This window comes from Globicephala melas, chromosome 1, assembly GCF_963455315.2.
Source record: "Globicephala melas chromosome 1, mGloMel1.2, whole genome shotgun sequence".
NCBI lineage: Eukaryota > Metazoa > Chordata > Mammalia > Artiodactyla > Delphinidae > Globicephala > Globicephala melas.
Window position 1 is genome coordinate 82,534,849 of NC_083314.1, and position 20,656 is coordinate 82,555,504.

Sequence of the window (20,656 nt, forward strand, 5' to 3'; positions counted from 1 at the left end):
TTCCACTCTGATCTTTTTTATTTCTTTCCTTCAGCTAACTTTGTGTTTTGTTTATTCTTCTTTTTCTAGTTCCTTTCAGTGTAAGGTTAGATTGTTTATTTGAGATTTTTCTTGTTTTCTGAGGTAGACTTGTATTGCTATAAACTTCCCTTTTAGAACTGCTTTTGCTGTATCCCATAGATTTTGGTCGTTGTGTTTCCATTTTCATTTGTCTCTAGGTTTTTTTTTTTTTTTTTTTTTTTGCGGTACGTGGGCCTCTCACTGCTGTGGCCTCTCCCATTGCGGAGCACAGGCTCCGCGTGCGCAGGCTCAGCGGCCATGGCTCACGGGCCTAGCCGCTCCGCGGCATGTGGGATCTTCCCAGACCGGGACACAAACCTGTGTCCCCTGCATCGGCAGGCGGAGTCTCAACCACTGTGCCACCAGGGAAGCCCTCTAGGTATTTTTTGTTTTTTTCAATTGATTATTTAGTAGCTCGTTGTTTAGACTCCATGTGTGTATGGGGTTTTTTTTGCAGTTTTTTTCTTGTAATTGATCTCTAGTCTCATACTGTTGTGGTCGGAAAAGATGCTTGATATGATTTCAGTCTTCTTAAATTTACTGAGACTTGTTTTGTGGCCTAGCATGTGATCTATCTTGGAGAATGTTCCATGGGCACTTGAAAAGAATGAGTAGTCTCCTGTTTTTTGGATGAAGTGTTCTGTATATATCTATTAAATCCATTTGATCTAATGTGTCATTTAAGGCCAGTGTTTCCTAATTGATTTTCTCTCTCAGTGATCTGTGCATTGATGTAAGTGGGATGTTCAAAGTCCCCTATTATTGTGTTACTGTCAATTTCTCCCTTTACGTTTGTTACTGTTTGCTTTATGTATTTAGGTGCTCCTATGCTGGGTGCATATAAATTTACAATTGTTATACCTTCTTCTTAGATCAATCCTTTTGTCATCATGTAATGTCCTTCTTTGTCTCATTACAGTCTTTGTTTTAAAGTCTATTTTGTCTGATATAAGTATTGCTACCCTAGCTTTCTTTTCATTTATATTTGTATGGAATACCTTTTTCCATTCTCTCACCTTCAGTCTCTGTATGTCTTTAGATCTGAAGTGAATCTCTTGTAGGCAGCATATATATGGGTCTTGTTTTTGGTCCATTCAGCCACTCTCTGCCTTTTGATTAGAATATTTAGTCTATTTACATTTAAAGTAATTATTGATAGATATGTACTTATTGCCATTTTGTTAATTGTTTTCTGTTTTTTTTTATTTCTTTGTTGTTTTTTTTTCTTCTTTTGCTCTCTTCGCTTGTGATTTGATGGCTATCTCTTGTGTTGTATTTGGATTCCTTTCTCTTTTGTTTGTGTATCACAGATTTTTGGTTTGTGGTTACCCTGAGTCTCATATATAACAACATAAACATCTATATATTTCACTACTTTGGTCTTTTAAACTTCCTATTAGCTTTATAAGTGGTTGATCTACTACCTTCACTGTATTTTTACCTTTACCAGTGAGATTTTTTCTTACATAATTTTCATATTTCTAGTTGTGGCCTTTTTTCTGCTTAAAGAAGTCCCTTTAACATTTCTTGTAAAGCCTGTTTAGTGGTGCTGAACTCTTTCAGCTTTTGCTTGTCTGTAAAACTCTTTTTATCTCTCCTTCAACTCTGAGTGATAAACTTTTTGGATAGACTGTTCTTTGTTGTAGGTTTTCCCCTTTTATCACTTTGAATATATTGTGCCACTCTCTTCTGGCCTGTAAAGTTTCTGATGAAAAGTCAGCTGATAGTATTATGGGAGTTTCCTTGTACTTGTTGCTTTTTTCTTCCTGCTTTTAAGATTCTGTCTTTATTTTTAATTTTTGCCATTTTAATTATAGTGTCCCTTGGTGTGGACCTCTTTGGGTTCATTTTGTTTGGGACTCTCTTTGCTTCCTGGACTTGGATGTCTGTTTCCACCCCCAGTTTAGGGAAGTTTTCAGCTATTAATCTTCAAATAAGTTCTCTGCTCCTTTCTCTCCCTCTGTTTCTTCTGGGACCCCTGTCATGCAAAATCAGTATTCTTGATATTGTCCCAGAGGTCTCTTAAATGGTCCTCATTTTTAAAAGTTGTTTTCCTTTTTTTGTGTTTAGCTTCAGTGATTTCCACTACTCTGTCTTTCAGATTGTTGATCTGTTCTTCCGTATCATCTAATCCACTGTTGATTCCTTCTATTGTATTTTTTAATTTCAGTTACTGTATTCTTCAGTTCTGTTTGGTTCTTCTTTATATTTTGTAACTCTTTGGTAAAATTCTCGCTGTGTTCATCCATTCTTCTCCTGAGCTTGTTGAGCATCTTTATGGTCATTACCTTGAACTCTTTATTGGGCAGATTGCTTATCTCCACTTTGTTTAGTTCTTTTACTGAGATTTTGTCTTGTTCCATCCTTTGGAACATATCCTTCATCTCCTCATTTTGCCCAATTCTCCGTGTTTATTTCTATGTGGTAGGTAAGTCAGTTATGTTTCCTGTTATTGGAGAAGTGGCCTTATGTAGGGGATGTGTGATAAGGCCCAGCAACATGCTTCACTCTGATTACCAGAGCTATATGTTCTGGGGGTATCTCCTATGTGGGCTCTGTGCACCCTACTGTTGTGGCAGGGATAACTCCTGTGTGCATGCTGATAAGTGGGGCTGGTCCTTGGCCTGGTTGACTGCAAGGCCATGTCTCATGCAGTAGCTGTGGGCCAGCTGGAGGGAAGGGTAGGCTTCCCATGCAATTGACTGTTTGGCTTGAGGGGGCCTTGGGGCTGGTGCTAGCCTCCTGGAGTGCAGGACTTCCACTGAAGTCTTGAACCCCTCAAAGTCATCCAAGAGGGTTTGAATCAACTTCTTCCAAGCTCCTTTTAATGCTGATACTTTGACCTCTTACCACGAATCACAAATGAGCTCAATAATATTTAGAATGGTGAATCCTTTCTAGGAGGTTTTCAATTTCCTTGCCCAGATCCATCAGAGAAATCTCTATCTATGGCAGCTATAGCCTTACAAAATGTATTTTTTAAATAATAAGACTTGAAAGTCAAAATTACTTATTGATCCATGGGCTGCAGAAAGGATGTTGTGTTAGTAGCAATGAAAACAACATTAATCTCATAGCACATGTCCATCAGAGCTCTTGGGTAACTAGGTGCACTGTTATTGAGCAGTAATATTTTGAAAGGACTCTATTTTTCTGAGTAGTAGGTCTCAACGGTGGGCTTAGAACATTCAGTAAGCCATGCTGTAAATGGGTGTACTCTTACCTAGGCTGTGTCGGTCCATTTATGGAACACAGGCAGAGTAGATTTAGCATAATTCTTAAGGGCTCTAGGATTTTTGGAGTAGTATTCAGTAAATAAGCATTGGTTTCAACTTAAAGTTACCAGCTATATTAACCCCTAACAAAAGAGCCTGTTTTTTGAAGCTCTGAAGCCAGGCGTTGACTTCTCTCTAGCTATGAAAGTCCTAGATGGCATCTTCTTCCAATACAGGGATGTTTCATCTATACTGAAAACCTGTTGTTTAGTGTAGCACCTTCATTAATTATCTTAGCTAAGTCTTCTGGATAAGTTGCTGCAACTTCTGCTCAGCACTTGCTGTTTCACCTTCTGCTTTTATGTTAAGGAGATGACTTCTTTCCTTAAACCTTTCCTTAAACCAGCGTCTGCTAGCTTCAAACTTTTCTTCTGCAGCTTCATCACTTCTCTCAGCCTTCATAGAAATGCAGAGAGTTGGAGCCTTGCTCTGGATTAGGTTTGACTTAAGGGAATATTGTGGCTGGTTTGTTCTTCTATCCAGACCACTAAAACTTTCTCCATATCAGCAATAAGGCTGTTACACTTTCTTATTATTTGTGTGTTCACTGGAGAAGCACTTTTAATTTCCTTCAAGAACTTTTCTTTTGCATTCACAACTTGGCTAAGTGTTTGGTGCAGGAGGCCCAGCTTTCAGCCTATCTTGGCTTTCAACATGCCTTCCTCACTAAGCTTAATCATTTTTAGCTTTTGATATAAAGTGAGAGACGTGTGACTCTTCCTTTCACTTGAACACTTAGAGGTCATTGCAGAGTTATTAACTGACCTAATTTCACTTTTGTTGTGTCTCAGGGACTATAGAAGCCTGAGGAGAGGGAGGAAGATAGGAGAGTAGCTGGTTGGGGAAGTGGTCAGAACACACACATTTATTAAGTTCACTGTCTTACACGGACACAGTTCATGGCACCCCAAAACAATTAAAGTAGAAACATCAACAATCACTGATCACAGCTTATCATAACAAATACAATGATAATGAAAAAATTTGAAATTTTGTGAAAATTACCAAAATGTGACACAGAGACATGAAGTGAGGAATAGCCATTAGAAAAATGGCATGACAGATTGGTTCCATGCATGGTTACCACAAACCTTTAATTTGTAAAAATGCAATAAAGCAAAATGCCGTAAAATGAGATAAGCCTGTATACAAGATTTTCTGTTTGCTGTCTTTCTTGGCTCATCCAGCAACAGTTAGATGAGCAAGAATGGACATGAGCATTTGCAGGCCAAATTGTGACCGTTAGTGTGCTGGGCTGTTGTTATTCAAATGACTGGTGTTAACTCCACAGAAGTCTAAGTAGTCTTAGAGATAAATTCTTGCTTACATGCACAGTAAAGAAAGAATGTGAGTAGTTGAAAGTTTTATGGAGTTAGAGGACTAGGGTTTTTCAGAGGGATTGATTGAATATTGAAATCATCAGCTCTTCATCAAATATTTTTAAACGTGCATTATTATTATTCTTTTCTGTTGACCATGGGGCCAAAGTTTTGTTTGCATGAGTTGGCATAGATTTGTGTTTGAAGAAACAAAAGAAGGGAGGGATTGAAAACAAAACTACATAAAAATGGAAGTTTGGGGCTGTATTTCATGTTTTCTTTTACCCTTGATATTTAATAAAGATTATTTTCCTTCTGTTACCTTCTCCTGTTCCAAGGTTGTTGCCCCAGGCATGTTCTCTGGAAATGGGAACGATATGCATTTACCATCTCCAGATTTAGGTATTTTCCTCACAGTGCTGGTTTCTCTGCTTATCTGGGATATTCTGGGTATGAGCCTACAGTTTAGAACCTTTTGAGCTCTTGGGTTTAGACAGTTCTCAGTGATGTGTGAAGGAAGTTTGAATTGAATATTGTCCACAGGTGAATAGGGTTTACTTTTGGCTGAAGATATAGAACCTCAGTGACCCAGATAATAATATAGAAATGACCCAAATGTTAGGAACTTAGCCTGTGCAAGCCCTGACTTCAGAACATTTAGTGCGACTTTGTATAAATATTCAGACCGGGCTTCCCTGGTGGCGCAGTGGTTGCGGGTCTGCCTGCCGATGCAGGGGACACGGGTTCGTGCCCCGGTCCGGGAAGATCCCACATGCCTCGGAGTGGCTGGGCCCGTGAGCCATGGCCGCTGAGCCTGCGCGTCCAGAGCCTGTGCTCTGCAGCGGGAGAGGCCACAACAGTGAGAGGCCAGCGTACTGCAAAAAAAAAAAAAAAAAAAAAAAAAAGATTCAGACCTTCTATCATCCATTAGCGTAATACACTGATTATGGTGTTCCAGTGACTTGATTCTTGGGAGTAACATTTACTGTTACCAGCCAACGATTTTAAAAAATCCTTCCTGTAGGGAAGGATGCCTATGGGGAAATCTGAAGTTGTTCCCTGGGTTTTCCCCATTTGGTTTTGGGAAGTTTCCATGATTTTATATAACATATAACAATTTAGATTTTTCCATTTTCACTTTCGACATAATTTTGTCCCTTATTCTTTCTTTTTAGGGTCTACCTCTAAATTAACAAACCGTAGAAATTGTCTACTCCATTTAAAAAGCATTCTGAACAATTTAAGCTAAAAGAACACTTTGTTTCTTTTGGGTGGGTGTCAAGAAAATTATATATATTTATAAAATTCTTTCCCAGCAAGGGTACTGAAAAGCATGTATTTGAAATTAAGGGTTTTTTGAAAAATGGAGCTGTGCTTAACAATATAGTCTTTTAAAAATTTTACAAAGGGAGTGTTTACTAAAAGCACAGGAAATTGGTGACAGGCAGAGTTTGTCTCTGATAATAGAACAGATAGAGACCATAGAACAGAACAGATAATAGAAGATATAAGACAATGGAATAATACTTCAGACTGGCCTTTTATGACCACTAAGTAGTACAGAAATATATAGTCCTTTGTGTGGAGAATAATTTAACTCCAAATATGATATAACTTCTTACCCTCTGTTGGGTTTTATTACACTAAGATCCTGACCCTTTTGGACATGAAAACCTTGTAACTATTTTGGTCAGTGTCATTTTACAAAGGGTTAGATACTTACAGTGAAGAAATACATTGGAGCTATTTTGGACCATATTGGTGCTTATTGTTTTGTGGATGTGTGTCAGTGTATCTACCCATGGGGAAAATGGTACTGTAGAATAAAAGCATACTATTCACTCTAAGACACTGATGAAAGAAATTAAAGATGATACAAACAGATGGAGAGATATATCATGTTCTTGGATTGGAAGAATCAACATTGTGAAAATGACTATACTATCCAAAGCAATCTACAGATTCAGTGCAATCCCTATCAAACTACCAATGGCATTTTTCCCAGAACTAGAACCAAAGAATTTCACAATTTGTATGGAAACAAAGACCCTGAATAGCCAAAGCAATCTTGAGAAAGAAAAACAGAGCTGGAGGAATCAGGCTCACTGACTTCAGACTATACTACAAAGCTACAGTAATCAAGACAGTATGGTACTGGCACAAAAAACAGAAATATAGATCAATGGAACAGGATAGAAAGCCCAGAGATAAACCCATGCACATATGGTCACCTTATTTTTGATGAAAGAGGCAAGAATATACAATGGAGAAAAGACAGCCTCTTAAATAAGTGGTGCTGGGAAAACTGGACAGCTAAGTGTAAAAGAATGAAATTAGAACACTCCCTAACACCATACACAAAAATAAACTCAAAATGGATTAAAGACCTAAATGTTAGGCCAGTCACTATCAAACTCTTAGAAGAAAACATAAGCAGAACACTCTATGACATAAATCACAGCAAGATCCTTTTTGACCCACCTCCTAGAGAAATGGAAATAAAAACAAAAATGAACAAATGGGACTAATGAAACTTCAAAGCTTTTGCACAGCAAAGGAAACCATAAACAAGACAAAAAGACAACCCTCAGAATGGGAGAAAATTTTGCAAATGAAGCGATTGACAAAAGATTAATCTCCAAAATTTACAAGCAACTCATGCAGCTCAATATCAATAAAACAAATAACCCAATCTAAAAATGGGCAGAAGACCTAAATAGACATTTCTCCAAAGAAGATATACAGATTGCCAACAAACACAAAGAATGCTCAACATCATTAATCATTAGAGAAACACAAATCAAAACTTCAATGAAGTATCACCTCACACCAGTCAGAATAACCATCATCAAAAAATCTACAAACAATAAATGCTGGAGAGGATGTGGAGAAAAGGGAACCCTGTTGCACTGTTGATGGGGATGTAAATTGTTACAGCCACTATGGAGAACAGTATGGAGGTTCCTTAAAAAACTACAAATAGAACTACCATATGACCCAGCAATCCCACTACTGAGCATATACCCAGAGAAAACCATAATTGGAAAAGAGTCATGTACCACAATGTTCATTGAGGCTCTATTTACAATAGCCAGGACATGGAACCAACCTAAGTGTCCATCAACAGATGAATGGATAAAGAAGATGTGGCACGTATATATAATGGAATATTACTCAGCCATAAAAAGAAACAAAATTGCGTTATGTGTAGTGAGGTGGTTGGACCTAGAGTCTGTCATACAGAGTGAAGTAAAGTCAGAAAGAGAAAAACAAATACTGTATGCTAACATATATATATGGAATCTAAAAAAAATAAGAAAAAAAAGGTCATGAAGAACCTAGGGGCAGGATGGGAATAAAGATGCAGGCGTAGAGAATGGACTTGAGGACACGGGGAGGGGGAAGGGTAAGCTGGGACAAAGTGAGAGAGTGGCATGGACATATATACACTACCAAACGTAAAATAGATAGCTAGTGGGAAGCAGCCGCATAGCACAAGGAGATCAGCTCTGTGCTTTGTGACCACCTAGAGGGGTGGGATAGGGAGGGTGGGAGGGAGGGAGACGCAAGAGGGAAGAGATATGGGGGATATATGTATGTGTATAGCTGATTCACTTTGTTATAAAGCAGAAACTAACACACCGTTGTAAAGCAATTATACTCCAATAAAGATGTTTTAAAAAAAAAAAGCATACTATCTTAGCTTAGCATTCACTTGGAATTTTTATGCCTGGTTTCTGCATTTGCCATTTAGAAGTAAATTATTTGGCTTCCGTTCAAACCATTTAAATCAATTCTTACCATAATACACATGGCTTAAGATTCACGGGGGAGGGTGTTTCTTTATTCATGCAAATTTTAAGATAGGAACTTCCAAAGATGTTTTAGGTTTGTGAAGATTAAAAAGTATGGTTCCACTTTCTCAACTTTTCATCCCTGTTAAAGGCCAGGAAATTTGCACCATTTTTTCCTCCATATTTTACTTTTCTACTCCTTACACAGTATGAAATCAGAATTATTAGGCACAGTCACATTTGGGTATCCCCATGCTTATTAAAATTGGAGCCTTGGAATATTTTAAACACATAAACCGATTGTTGAGTTTGTTAAAGAGTTTTGTCAAAATTAGAGATAGTTAGTTCATTGAATATTTTATGAATATTGAGTATACCTGCTGCGTTCCAGGCACTGTTCTAGGTCCTGGTTATACAAAGATGAGCCAATCATGGTCACTGCCTTTAGGGAATTTGCTCAGAGGTAGAGAGAAATTGGTGAGCCTGTATTTATAATGCATCTGCCCAAGATGTAAGGGGAGTACAAGGAGGGACATGTAAATCAGACTGGAGGGTCTCTGAGGGCTTCTTAAGGAAGGTAATGCTTTATTCGTGAATTGAAATATAAGTAGGAGTTAGCAAGATGGAGAAGGAAGAAAGGGAGGGGAAGTATTTTCCAGGTGGAAGAATGTGTGTGTAGAGATGATTATTAACAAATTGGTCACGTGATTTATAAGTATATGTGTATTTTTCATATCTTGCATTTCATATGGAAGAGGAAGTCCATTTTCATCCCCAAACTAAGAAATTAAAATTTAACTCATAAGTAAATTTTTTCTGCAGTCTTTAAAAATACAGCAAAATAAAAGAAAAAGAAAAAAACACAGTGCATAATATATGTTAACATAGTACAGCAAATGTGCCAAATTTTGTTTTTTGCAATAAATCCAACATTATAAAATAGGACAAAAATTGGAATTTTTAAAATGAAAGATTACTATGGATTCACCAACTCACTGGGATGAATATCTTTATAAAACTAAAAATGCTATTAATAATTAAAAAAATACCCTTATGTTATTTGTAAATTCAGTTTTTTGTTGGTTATATTTTCTTAAATCAAGGCATTCCTGCTTTTGAAAAGTAGTAATATTTTGCTATGAATCTTATAGCTTAAGCCTTAATTTCTGTGGATCTGGTATTATCATCTCTTAAGTAGAAAACAAATGTTCTATTAGATGATAACTTTAAGGGGCATAGAAATCCTCGGAACGCTATCAGGAAAATAAAATTAATATCTCCCTTGTTTCATTTATGTGCCTTTTAATCAAGGCAGATTTCAAGGAGGAAGACAGATGTTTCTCCATTTTGTTTTTCTTTAAATGTACTACTTGGGATTTGAAGCTTCTGCACTTCTTCTGTTTGTTTGGATTTTTTTTTTTTTCCATGGCTTAATCCCAAAAAATGGAATAAAAAATTTAGCGAGAGCTTTGTTGTTTGAAATTGCAGGGTGCTGCGAGACTTATTGCAAATCCCTGATGTCTCCCTGTCTGCCCTCAATTCTCCTATTTTTGGTAATAATGCAAGCAGTCATTTTAGAAAACTTTGCTTTGTTCATTTTACTGAGCCTCTTCCAGCACCATGTGCCTGAAGCAATAGCAGCGGGCCACAGCCAAGGTCCTAGGGCATAAACTCAGACTTCATCTTTCTCAAATGCTGCTACTTGAAATTTGCATAAACGTTGAAAAGAAGATTAAAGGGGCCCTCTATGCCTCCTCTTCACATATTTTAGGAACCCCAGCCATTCAAGGCATTAAAATGTCTTTTGAGTCATCAGGGGACGTAAAAGCGCAAACAGATGCCATCCTGCAGACAGAGGGAGCAGGATATGAAAAAAATCATGTGAGATAGACAACAGAGGCTTATTTGAAGAGGCTGCAAAGCGACAAGTAATGCCAATTTAAAACGATTACATGTTAATGCAACAAGTGAAACACGTTTGAAGGCTGCTCAGATTACACCGGCTGGGGTGCAGACTTAATTACTCATGTTAGAGATTCCTAAAACAAAGGGAGTCTTTTAAACCAGTGATATGTAGCTGGCATGATACTGAAAAGCCCTGGAAAACCTAGGTAAATGCCTAGAGGAAGTTTTAAGGACAATTCCATTAAGTCTGGAGATCTTGGGCCTGTCCCTAAATGGGCAAATTCCTTAGGCACTGGAACTGGTAAAAATCAATGACAGTTTATTCTGTTGTTTGCAGTATTTATATACAAATGAGGCTGATAAACTTTACTAGAACCTTGTCTGGACTGAGTTATACTCACTGCTCAACAACAAAGGTTTGTGTTGTATTTCTTAAAGGTTTTTTCTGGAGTGATTCTGAAATTGATATTGAGAGGGTCTGCTAAAGGTATACAGTAAAAACAATTTTTATTTTACTCCTATTTATCTTAGAGTCATTTGGGTTGGTCATTTTCTGTCTGTCCCTGTTCCTAACATCCCTAGATTGTGTGCACCATGAGAATAGGAATCGTTTGTTTTGTCCCTGTTTGCTTTTCATGCAGTGCTAGGTAGAGGGCCATACTCAGAGTAGTCGTTCCACAAGTAGCAAAAGCACCATGTTAACACTGAATGACATTTTTGCTCATATATAGTGTTACTTTACCTTTCATGAATCACTTCTCCCTATGCTTGCAGTGCTATACCTTTTTTTTTTTTTTTTTGAGCACTGAGTGACTTTTTTTGTAGTAGTTCAGGATATCTTTTACTAGACCTTTATTGGTGGCAACTGGGAAGAATTTATTCCATTTATTGATATGTCCTAAATTGCTTAGGGCTCTTCTATTTTTCCAGATTTCTCAGTTTGTTAAACTGGGGTTTGATTGATATAACAAGTTCCTCTAAAGCCACCATTTATCATGGTATCAATTACAAAGAATTTAAGTACCTACTATGTGAGCAGTCCTTTTTTGAGCTCTTACTATGTGTCAGGCATTGTTCTAGGCTCTTTAAATGTATTAATTTGGTTCATTCTTGCCAGGGCTCTGAGAGAGATTATTTTGTACATGAAGAAATGAAAGTACAAAGAGGATACAGAGATAGACAGTAAACGGTGGGGCTGGAATTCCAACTGAGATCCTGATTTCAGCATTTATGCTTTCAATCACTAAACTATATTGCCTCAAATATACAGAAGAGAAGAAATGGTTTCTATCATCTAGGAACTTAAAAGTGTAAAAGCAGAGAGAGTTAGGAGACAGCACAGAATTAAATGCTAAATTGTGAGTTATGAGTGTTACAAGGGTAGGGGTTGGCCTGTGAGGACAGAACCATCCAGGGGAAGCTTTGTGGGCCAGGCAGAAGGTGAGCTGGGCCTGGGAGGAAGGAGCAGAATTTAGATAGTAAAGGGGAAGTGGCAATCAGAGGAAGCTGAGATACTAGTGGAGGCAAGGAACTGAGTTCACAATGGTCTGTTCAAGCAAGAGGCTGCATTCAAAGCGGTTCGAGGTGAAGTGCTGGGTGCATAATGTAGGCTGCGATCTTGAAGGCCAGGGTGAGGGCTTCGACTGGAAGAAGGAAGGAATGACTCGTCCCTGGAAGAAAAAGTGCCAAGCTTGGTTCTGTACCTACCGAAGGTACTGCATCCACCTCTCAACTGATTCTTCTGAAGCCAAGCTGAGAATAAGTTCTGAAAACTGAGTAAGAACTGAAAGCCACTGCAGATTAGCGAGTGGTGGACTGACCCTTGTAACATTGTCATTCTGGGAGGTTAGATGGGATTAGAATAAAGTCCTTACCATTTGCGGGGGAGCTGAGAAAATGAGTGGCTTTGGCCTAGTCTAAAATGAGGTGACTTTCATAAGCTTATATAAGAAAGGAAGAAAAGCCTCCACACACTGGAACATTTAACAGTCTTGACTTTTTTCAAACACAGATCTGGTTGTGTTGCCTTCCTTGCTTAGAGCAGCCCAGTAGTTCATGCTCACCTTTAGAGTAGAAGCCGTAATCTGACCCCTGCCTGCCTTCCTTGCTGTTTCCTATTACCCTGCCTGTTGTTTAATAATTTCTAGCCATACAGACATGGAATACCAGTCTCATTCCCTCTCCAGGCCTTTACGCTTGCTGTTTCCTCTGCTTGGGATCACTGTTTCCCTATATCTTCATGATTCTTGTTCGTTTAAGTCTTAGCTCAAAGGAAACCACCTGAGAGAGGCCTTTCCTAGTCACTTTATCTAAAGTAGGTCCCTACACCTCCAGCCTTCCTGATTACGTTGTATCCCATAACTGGGTTTTGTTTCCAATAGAATCTATCACTTACCGCTGTGAGATAATAAATAAATTTACTTATTCATTATCTGTCTTTCCCTAGTAGAAATAAGGTTCATGAGGACAGGGACTTTATTATGTTAACCATGGTTTCCCTGACATCAGGGCCTGCACCTCACATAGTAGATGCTCTGTAAGTACTTTTTTTTAAATGAATTTGGCTGCTCCCTGAGGCTTGTGGAATCTTAGTTCCCCGACCAGGGATTGAACCCGTGCCCTCGGCAGTGAAAGTGTGGAGTGCTAACCCCTGGACCTCTGGGGAATTCCATCTGTAAGTATATTTCTGAGTATTGGAAGACTAGTCCCCAAATATGCAGTAGAGAAAATGTGTGAAAATTGGAAATATTCTAGATATTGTGTCACATTGCCAAGTGATGGAGTGATGAAATTGGAATCCACTGCTTCTTTTTGTTTTTGCCCTTTTTGGGGGCAGGGGGCACGTACATATATGAGACTGATATTCGTCAGCCAGCATTTATTGAGTAACCTCTGTAGCTTAGATGAAAATTTGGGAAAAAGTCACTCCTTTTGTGAGTGACCGGTTTCTCTGAGTCTATTAAAACATCAGTTTAATGTCTAACTGATATGATGGAACTTTTTTTACTTTACAAATATAAAGCTGCTTTTAATTTTATTGTTAAATTGAAGTGTTTTACGTTGGGAAAAAAGTAAATTGAATTTTGAAATGAGATCTTTCCCAGCCTCACTGTCATGGTTTTTAGTTATCAAAGTTTTAACTTCTATATTTATGACAAATAATTACAGTATTCATTTAGAAATAGCCTCTGAGCAAAGTTGTGAGTCTCAAATTTTACTTGGTTGTCGTTGCTGTTATCCATCCAGGCAATACATTGTCGTCTCCATCATCCAGGACTTCTGGTGGATTATGTAGTCTCAGGGGATTCCTTAAAGTGGACCACCATGCCTTAGTACAGGAGTTGTGTCCAAGTGTGGCTCCTCAGAGTCACAGCGTCAGCATCACCTGGGAACTTGTTAGGCATGCACATTCCCAGGCCCCCTTTAGACTGACTCACTCAGAAACCGGGGTGGTGGGGGGTGGAGTCCAGCAATCTGTGTTTTAACAAGCCCTCCAGATGATTCTGATACACACTAAAGTTTGAGAACCGTGGCTTAGTAAATGTTAAAGGTTCAAGGTAGCATGATCCTACGGATTAGCCAAACGGCATTAATTATTAGCCTTGCGAGCCTACCTCCTTTTTGGTCCCTGAATTTGATTGGTTCACGAAGGCTAGGCTGTGAAGTTATTTTCTAGATTGATTGCCACATATTGACTTTAGGTTGTTTGTATTTCTCTGCACCTGTCACTGTAATGATTTTCCGAGATGCTTAATAGGAACAGACTGTGATTTTTTTTTTTTTTTTTTGCACCCATGGCTTTCTGAGTCATGGGTGGCTGGCTTCTTTTGTCTTTCTGGATAGATTTCTCTAGGTACCAGGCATGCCATTCATCTACTTTTAATGAGGGAGTTGTCACTGTTGGATCACAGGGGATCCTTCAGCAGCATTTAGTTTACCCCAGTTTGGTTTACAGGTTGGGAAATTGAGCCCCCATGAGGTTGTGCTTTTCTTGCAGTAGTGCAGCTAGTTTGTGGTAGATCCAGGGTTTCAGGACTCCTGACTCCCTCCACTGCCCCAGGATTCCTGCAGGGGGAGGCCAGAGCTGTGGCTTGCTCTGGGCCTGCGGGACATTCCTTTCCTATTTAAAGAAAAAAGCAAATAGAAAAAAAGTCAGGAAGTTCTCATTGAAACTAATAAAAGTGTCTAAAGAGAATAAAAAAATCAGTTTGAGAACTTTGGTATGGAGGAAATAACCTGACATTAACTGTTTTAATTATAGTTGTTGCATTGGGCTTATCAGTGTGGGAAGAGGGAGCATTTGAGCCCTACAGGGAAGTGGGATATGGACAACAAGATGACCCTCTTCCTGAATATGCCTGCGCAGGCTGCAGCCTAGTGACTGCTTGTGTGATACCAATAGCTGTCATGGAGACGGGGCTGGACTCAGTAAGGCCCAGCAGTGTCACAGCTAGTGCTATGGAGGAATGCCCCATGAGGAGGCCTCTTAACCTCCTTGGCCTTCGCTTTCTAATATGTGGGTATAATAATACCTATTTTGCCCCTCTTGAGAAGAAAAATGTCAGATGGTGGGAAGTAGTTTATTACTGTAGTTAAGAGCACAGACTCTCTCGTGAGATCCAGACTCCCTAGGTTCAAATTCTGGTTCTTTCACTCACTGTTGTGACCATAGGCGGGTCACTTATCCTTTCTGTAGGATGGGTTTAATGAAATTAACTACTTCATAGGGTTGTTGGGAAGACTGAATTAGTCTGTGTAAAGGGCTTAGAACAATACCTGGTATTTAGTAAGTGCTATGTGTTAGCTGCTATTGTTATCACTAGTTTTTAAAAATATTATTATCTTAAGAGCTGAGATTTTTGTAAACATTCTCAAAGGGTTTCATCACTTGATAACAGTACTGGGCAAATAGAAGGCTCTTATGCAGTAATTGTTAATGGAGGAGCTGTTCTAACATCCAGCTTGTGCCTGGGCCCTGCTGTGAGAAGAAGCTGGTTTTAATGCCCCGGAAGGGCAGACCTAGAGCCTCTGATATTGCAGTTTATTCATAGAGTGGTACTCACAGAGGAAACTCAAAAGTGGAGACTTCTCGGTTTTGCTTTCAGGTATTTATACACGAACCATCCTAGGAGATGAAGATCTTAATAATCTTCCAGAAAAAGTTCATGGACTTCAATTTTGATTTTTATTGTTTGACAAGTTTTCTTTCTGTCTTGCCCTTCCACTTGTTATTAGTATTCTTGATAAGCATTTTGGTGATGAAAATGCCAACTCTAAAAGCTAAACAATCAAGGTACTGTAATTATCCAGCAAACGAGGCTTTGGGTGGCCCTCCTCCTCTTCTGGCTGAAATCAGTGAAAGTTTCTACTATTGCTGTTTATTTCTGGGTAGTCTGCTTTTGGGAGGGATTAAGATGATGAAGTACCTTTTTATTAAAGGGACTAGGGTTCAAGAATTTGAGAATTATTGTTTTATTTATAGATATAAAATTAACTTCTCATTTTTTTGCTTTAATCCCCCCTCCTCTACAATCTCTATTTATAGTCTACTCCCCATCTTTGTGTGAGCCCCTTAAAGTTAGAGATTATGTTTTATTCATTTCTCTATGAATTCCATTTCCCCTTTTTCCTCTGGATCCTAATGTAGTGTCTGGTACACACTAGGCTCTCAAATACAGTTTGTTGAATGAATATTATTGATGTTTCTGATTATTTCTTGAAGTGGCCTGTTTTGAAACTTCACCTGAGGCTTAAGTAATTCATTAATATCATGGTGACCTAGTATCTACCCAGGTCTTCCTAAATATTCGTTGATGAATCCTTACATTGCTCATCTGAAGTATCCAAATCCCAAGATGCTCATGGCATATCATGGATAGTATAGCTTTAATTTTCTTAGTATCATTGGGAAATAGGGATGTAACAGCCAGAGAGATAGAGGCACAGAGAATTAAGAGTATCATTCCGGACCACAGAACAGTTATCATGGGAAGAGACTCTTGGGATGAGCTTCTGTACTTCTATGACTGTAGGAGCCAAAAGATAAAAAGATGATTAAAACTCTAAAGGGAAACCTAAATCAAGTTGGATATGGGAATGAATGTTGACCCAGATTGGATGCTGTTTCTCTGATGTCTGAGGGTTATGACTAGTGACTTATTTCTAACGTGTATTTGTTTTTGTTTTTAGCATTGCAATGTCGGGACGGCTATGAGCCCTGTGTAAATGAAGGAATATGTGTTACCTACCACAATGGTACAGGGTACTGCAAGTAAGTTTTTCTCTGTTTTTTCCTTCTTTATGTATTTTATTTTTCCTCAATAGGAAATTGGACAAGATTTGGTAATACTGCTCTGTTTTTAATACTTCTGTGAAATGTTACTGGTTCTCTAACTTTTCTGATGTAGTTTTTGTGGGGGATGAGGATGTGGATGTCAGATAAATGGTTAATAAGAACTTACTGTCTTATCTTTTTCATCATGAAAAAGACTTTCAGTGAGTAGCTAGTTAAATGTAGTGAGTACATTCTTTTACATTTTCAGTTTAAGGCAAAGCCTCAGAATCGCTTCTCAACGTGTTAGCTGTGATCTTGTTTTAAAGTCAAACCAAATAGATGTTAACTTTAATTCTGCCTACTGTAAGTAAATACTATGTGAAATACTAAGTAAAGCCATGTGAAACTTTTATCTAATATAAAAAATCAATTCTGAGAGAGAGACTGTGAGAGAAGATGCACACATGCTTGTAGGGATGGAGTGGGGAGCAGGGGCTGTGGCTGAACGTCATTATATAGGTTTAAAAGAATAAGGATGAGGAGTAGATAGGACTGGGGGTTTAGACTAGTCCTCAGGAGCATTTCTTTTCTTTCTCTCTGATCATCCTCTAGTGTAGCCATACTTTTTGTTTGAGGAAACCTGTGAGGTAATCTCATAAATTGCTTCTCTAGGTTGCCTATGGATAATTTTTTTCCCTCTTCAACCTCAATTGAAAATTTTTGATAGGAACATGTTTCCATTCTATTTCTTTAATGGAAAATAAGATTTGGCAATATAACATTTATCTTCTTTAACACTTTTATGGGATATATTTGTTCTTTGCTTTGGTAGAAGTATTTGCTTGCTAAGCATTTTTTAAAAAATTAATTAATTAATTTATTTATTTTGGGCTGCATTGGGTCTTCGTTGCTGTGCACAGGCTTTCTCTAGTTGCGGCGAGCGGGTGCTACTCTTCGTTGCGGTGTGGGGGCTTCTCTTGTGGAGCACAGGCTCTAGGCACGTGGGCTTCAGTAGTTGTAGCACGTGGGCTTCAGTAGTTGTAGAATGTAGGCTCAGTAGTTGTGACTCGCGGGCTCTAGAGCGCAGGCTCAGTAGTTGTGGCGCACGGGCTTAGGTGCTCCGCGGAATGTGTGATCTTCCTGGACACAGGGCTCAAACCTGTGTCCCCTGCATTGGCAGGCAGATTCTTAACCACTGTGCCACCAGGGAAGCCCTTGATAAGCATTTGAAGTGAGTTTATCCAACATGGGTTTGTTTCTTTTCTGGATATTTAACTGAAAAACATAACTATGATAATGACATTTTTCCAATCAAGTCTATTCTGACAACAGGATCTAAGTTCTTTAATGTTATGAACAAGAATTTTCCAAGTCAGAAAAAATTTTCTTCACCAAAGTGAAAATATTTTAAGCTGTGATGACAGTAAAGCTTAACAATAGGTTGTTTGGATTGGAATAAATATAACACTGGAAGTGAAATTTTTTATGTAACTGATTATGGGCTGTTCACTTAGTTTTTCTAGCTGGGAAAAAAAATCCAACCAAAAACATGTGATGTAGTCTCCTCTAAGAATGGAAACACAACTGGAGATAATAAGGAAAGGAACTTGGTACCTTAGAATTGGCCACTGAAATCTTGTTAATCTCTTTGGCATCTGGTGTCTTAGTTGCCTGCTTTATTCTATTATTTATCTCTCTCGTGGTAGTTAACCCATTATACTATGATCATTTGTTGATGTGTTGGTTTCTCCCACTAGAGTGTGAAGTCCTGGTCTTGTGTGCTTTTGCACAGTTAATGCCTAGTACAGTGCCTGGTATGTAGCTAGCGCTCAACGATATGTTTCTTGAACCAAAAGTGCTCAGTAGATATCACTCACATGTCTTTAAATCTGTTTGTCTTAAATAAGTAGAAACTGTCCTTTCCTCTGAGAATTTTGTTGGCTTCATGTAGCATTCAGGATGGTAGTACTACACAGAGAGGCAATTTAGTTCTATTTAGAGATAATTCAACTTGGTGACTTATGCAGGGAGAATTTCAAATACGTTCTAAGTGTTGGCCTACATATTTGTGGTCTGACATGGGGAACGAGGGCTGTAGAGGAGACCAATCTCTGAGCACTTACCAGGAATGGACACTAAGGGACATTTCGGGGAGAAAACAGATTTGTGAGCTGTTAGTCTCAGACTCTGCAACCAAGGTGAGAGAGACAAAGTTGACCCTAGTTTTTGGAAGAAGCATTGCTAGGAAACAGGGAACTCACTTTGTGATTGACAAAAATGGAGCTGCCTGAATTCTGTCCCTGGATACTTGTTAATTATTGATGGGGTGGGTTGCTTATGGATATAGCTCTGGATTTAGTCCTGGACATCCCTCAGATGTCTTCCAACCCTGTTGTGAGGGAAACAAGCTTCTAGAGAAAAGGAGAGTAAGGGAATAAAATGGGCAAGGCCATCTTTTCGGGAGACCGATGTGAACAACAAACCTTGTAAAAAGAGAACGTTTCTCTACTTCAATAAAAGTAATGTTAGCATCTTCAGGAGTATCAGTGTCTACATAAGTGGACACAGGAAAAGCAAGAACAATATCAGGGAAGCCAAATCAGTCGTCCTACAGTGCCATGCCAGCTAACCTCCACAGAACGTTAAGAAAAATTTAAGTAAAAGTACCATTTATTTAGCAGACCTTTCAGTATATCTTCACCAGCTTTGCTTTTTCCCCTGGGGAAAGAAGTTACTCCAGCTTGCTCAGTAAATACTGTTTTCACAAAATGGTAATAAATATTAGAACACTTAGAAGGTTTATAAAAATTACATCAGGTATGCAGGACACATGATTGTCTTTTTATCCGTGAGATTGCTTAGTGGATTAGGAAAAGAAAGCTGAGGCCAAATTTTTTTTACTGGGGTGGGTGGGTAGGAGTTAATGGAAAATGTTTTAAAGTAGAAGGTATCTGACTGTCTCTTTAAAGAGCATAATGTTATTGATTCAGCTAAATTATAATGGTTGTTTATGGAAGTTATAGAAATCCTTGATAAGATCACATTGACAGATGAGGATAAGTACTTTTAAAGGTTAGTTTTGTACACAGCTCAACTGTTTTTTCTAACTGTTAAGAGTCTAAGTACTCTATCAGTCTGTGATTAGATTGGGAGCCAGACAAGGAGAAACGGTGTAATCTTGCATAAAACTCAATTATTGCTCCTAAATAGTTGTTGTCATATCTTAATAAAGCCCTCTCACTACAGAGAGGTAAGGCATTTCATTCTCTCGCTTGTCCTACTGGGAGGTGTAAATATATAATTAAATTTGGCTGTCATTAATCACTTTCAAGTTGTTTTCTCAGGCTTTCAAATATAAACCATTCCAAATCCCACTTTGATTAAAAATCGTGGGCAACTCAAGTTCACTAGAATGTTGGGGGTGGGTGAGGTTATGATTTGTAAAATTCACAAAATGTGTATTTTTAAGGACGCATTTATCATAGTTATTTAAAATCCTTGTTTGCCAGTTCTTTAACATCTGGGTTGTCTTTGGACATGTTTCCGTAAACAGCTCTTTAACTCGACTGTGGGTACAGTTTCCCTTTACTTCATGTTTATGGTAGTTTTTATTGTTTTCTGGACATTGTGAGTGATGCATTTTAAACTTTATCTTCTACTAAAGAATGTTACTGGAAGATCACCTTGATGCTATTTGGGCTGTGCTATGGGAGGTCTGTTTTGCTCTTAGTCTGGTGGTGCGTCTTGGTCTAGACTTGGGCTTTAGATATAATCCTTACTCCCAAGGTATGACCCCTCAGTGGGTTCAGTGAAAAGCGTGAGGTTTTTACCATATTCTGGGGTGTATCCCAAGCCCCTCTAATTTGGTAGGATTTAAAGTAAAACCTCTGACTCCCTGGAACCATGCTCAGCTTTTCAGCCTTCCAGCTCTTGCTTTCCATTGTGTTCCTAAATATCATCTTGTTGTGGAGTTATATTACATATTTTCGGGCTACCTCCTCTGTGGTTCTGTTTTTTCCAGGATTTCTC

General features: G+C 38.5%; 1 protein-coding gene across 2 annotated transcripts in view; it reads left to right on the forward strand.

Annotated features, from left to right (window-relative positions):
• NOTCH2 (notch receptor 2) overlaps positions 1-20,656 on the forward strand; it is a 178,061-nt gene that overhangs the window by 37,678 nt on the left and 119,727 nt on the right. Inside the window, exon 2 of one of the 2 annotated variants that reach the window (XM_030869221.2) lies at positions 16,543-16,624. In XM_030869221.2, the coding sequence (XP_030725081.2) occupies positions 16,543-16,624 (82 nt within the window). Of the gene's footprint in view, positions 1-16,542; positions 16,625-18,808; positions 18,826-20,656 lie in introns of those variants that run through there. The other variant, XM_070045204.1, reaches the window with a different exon arrangement.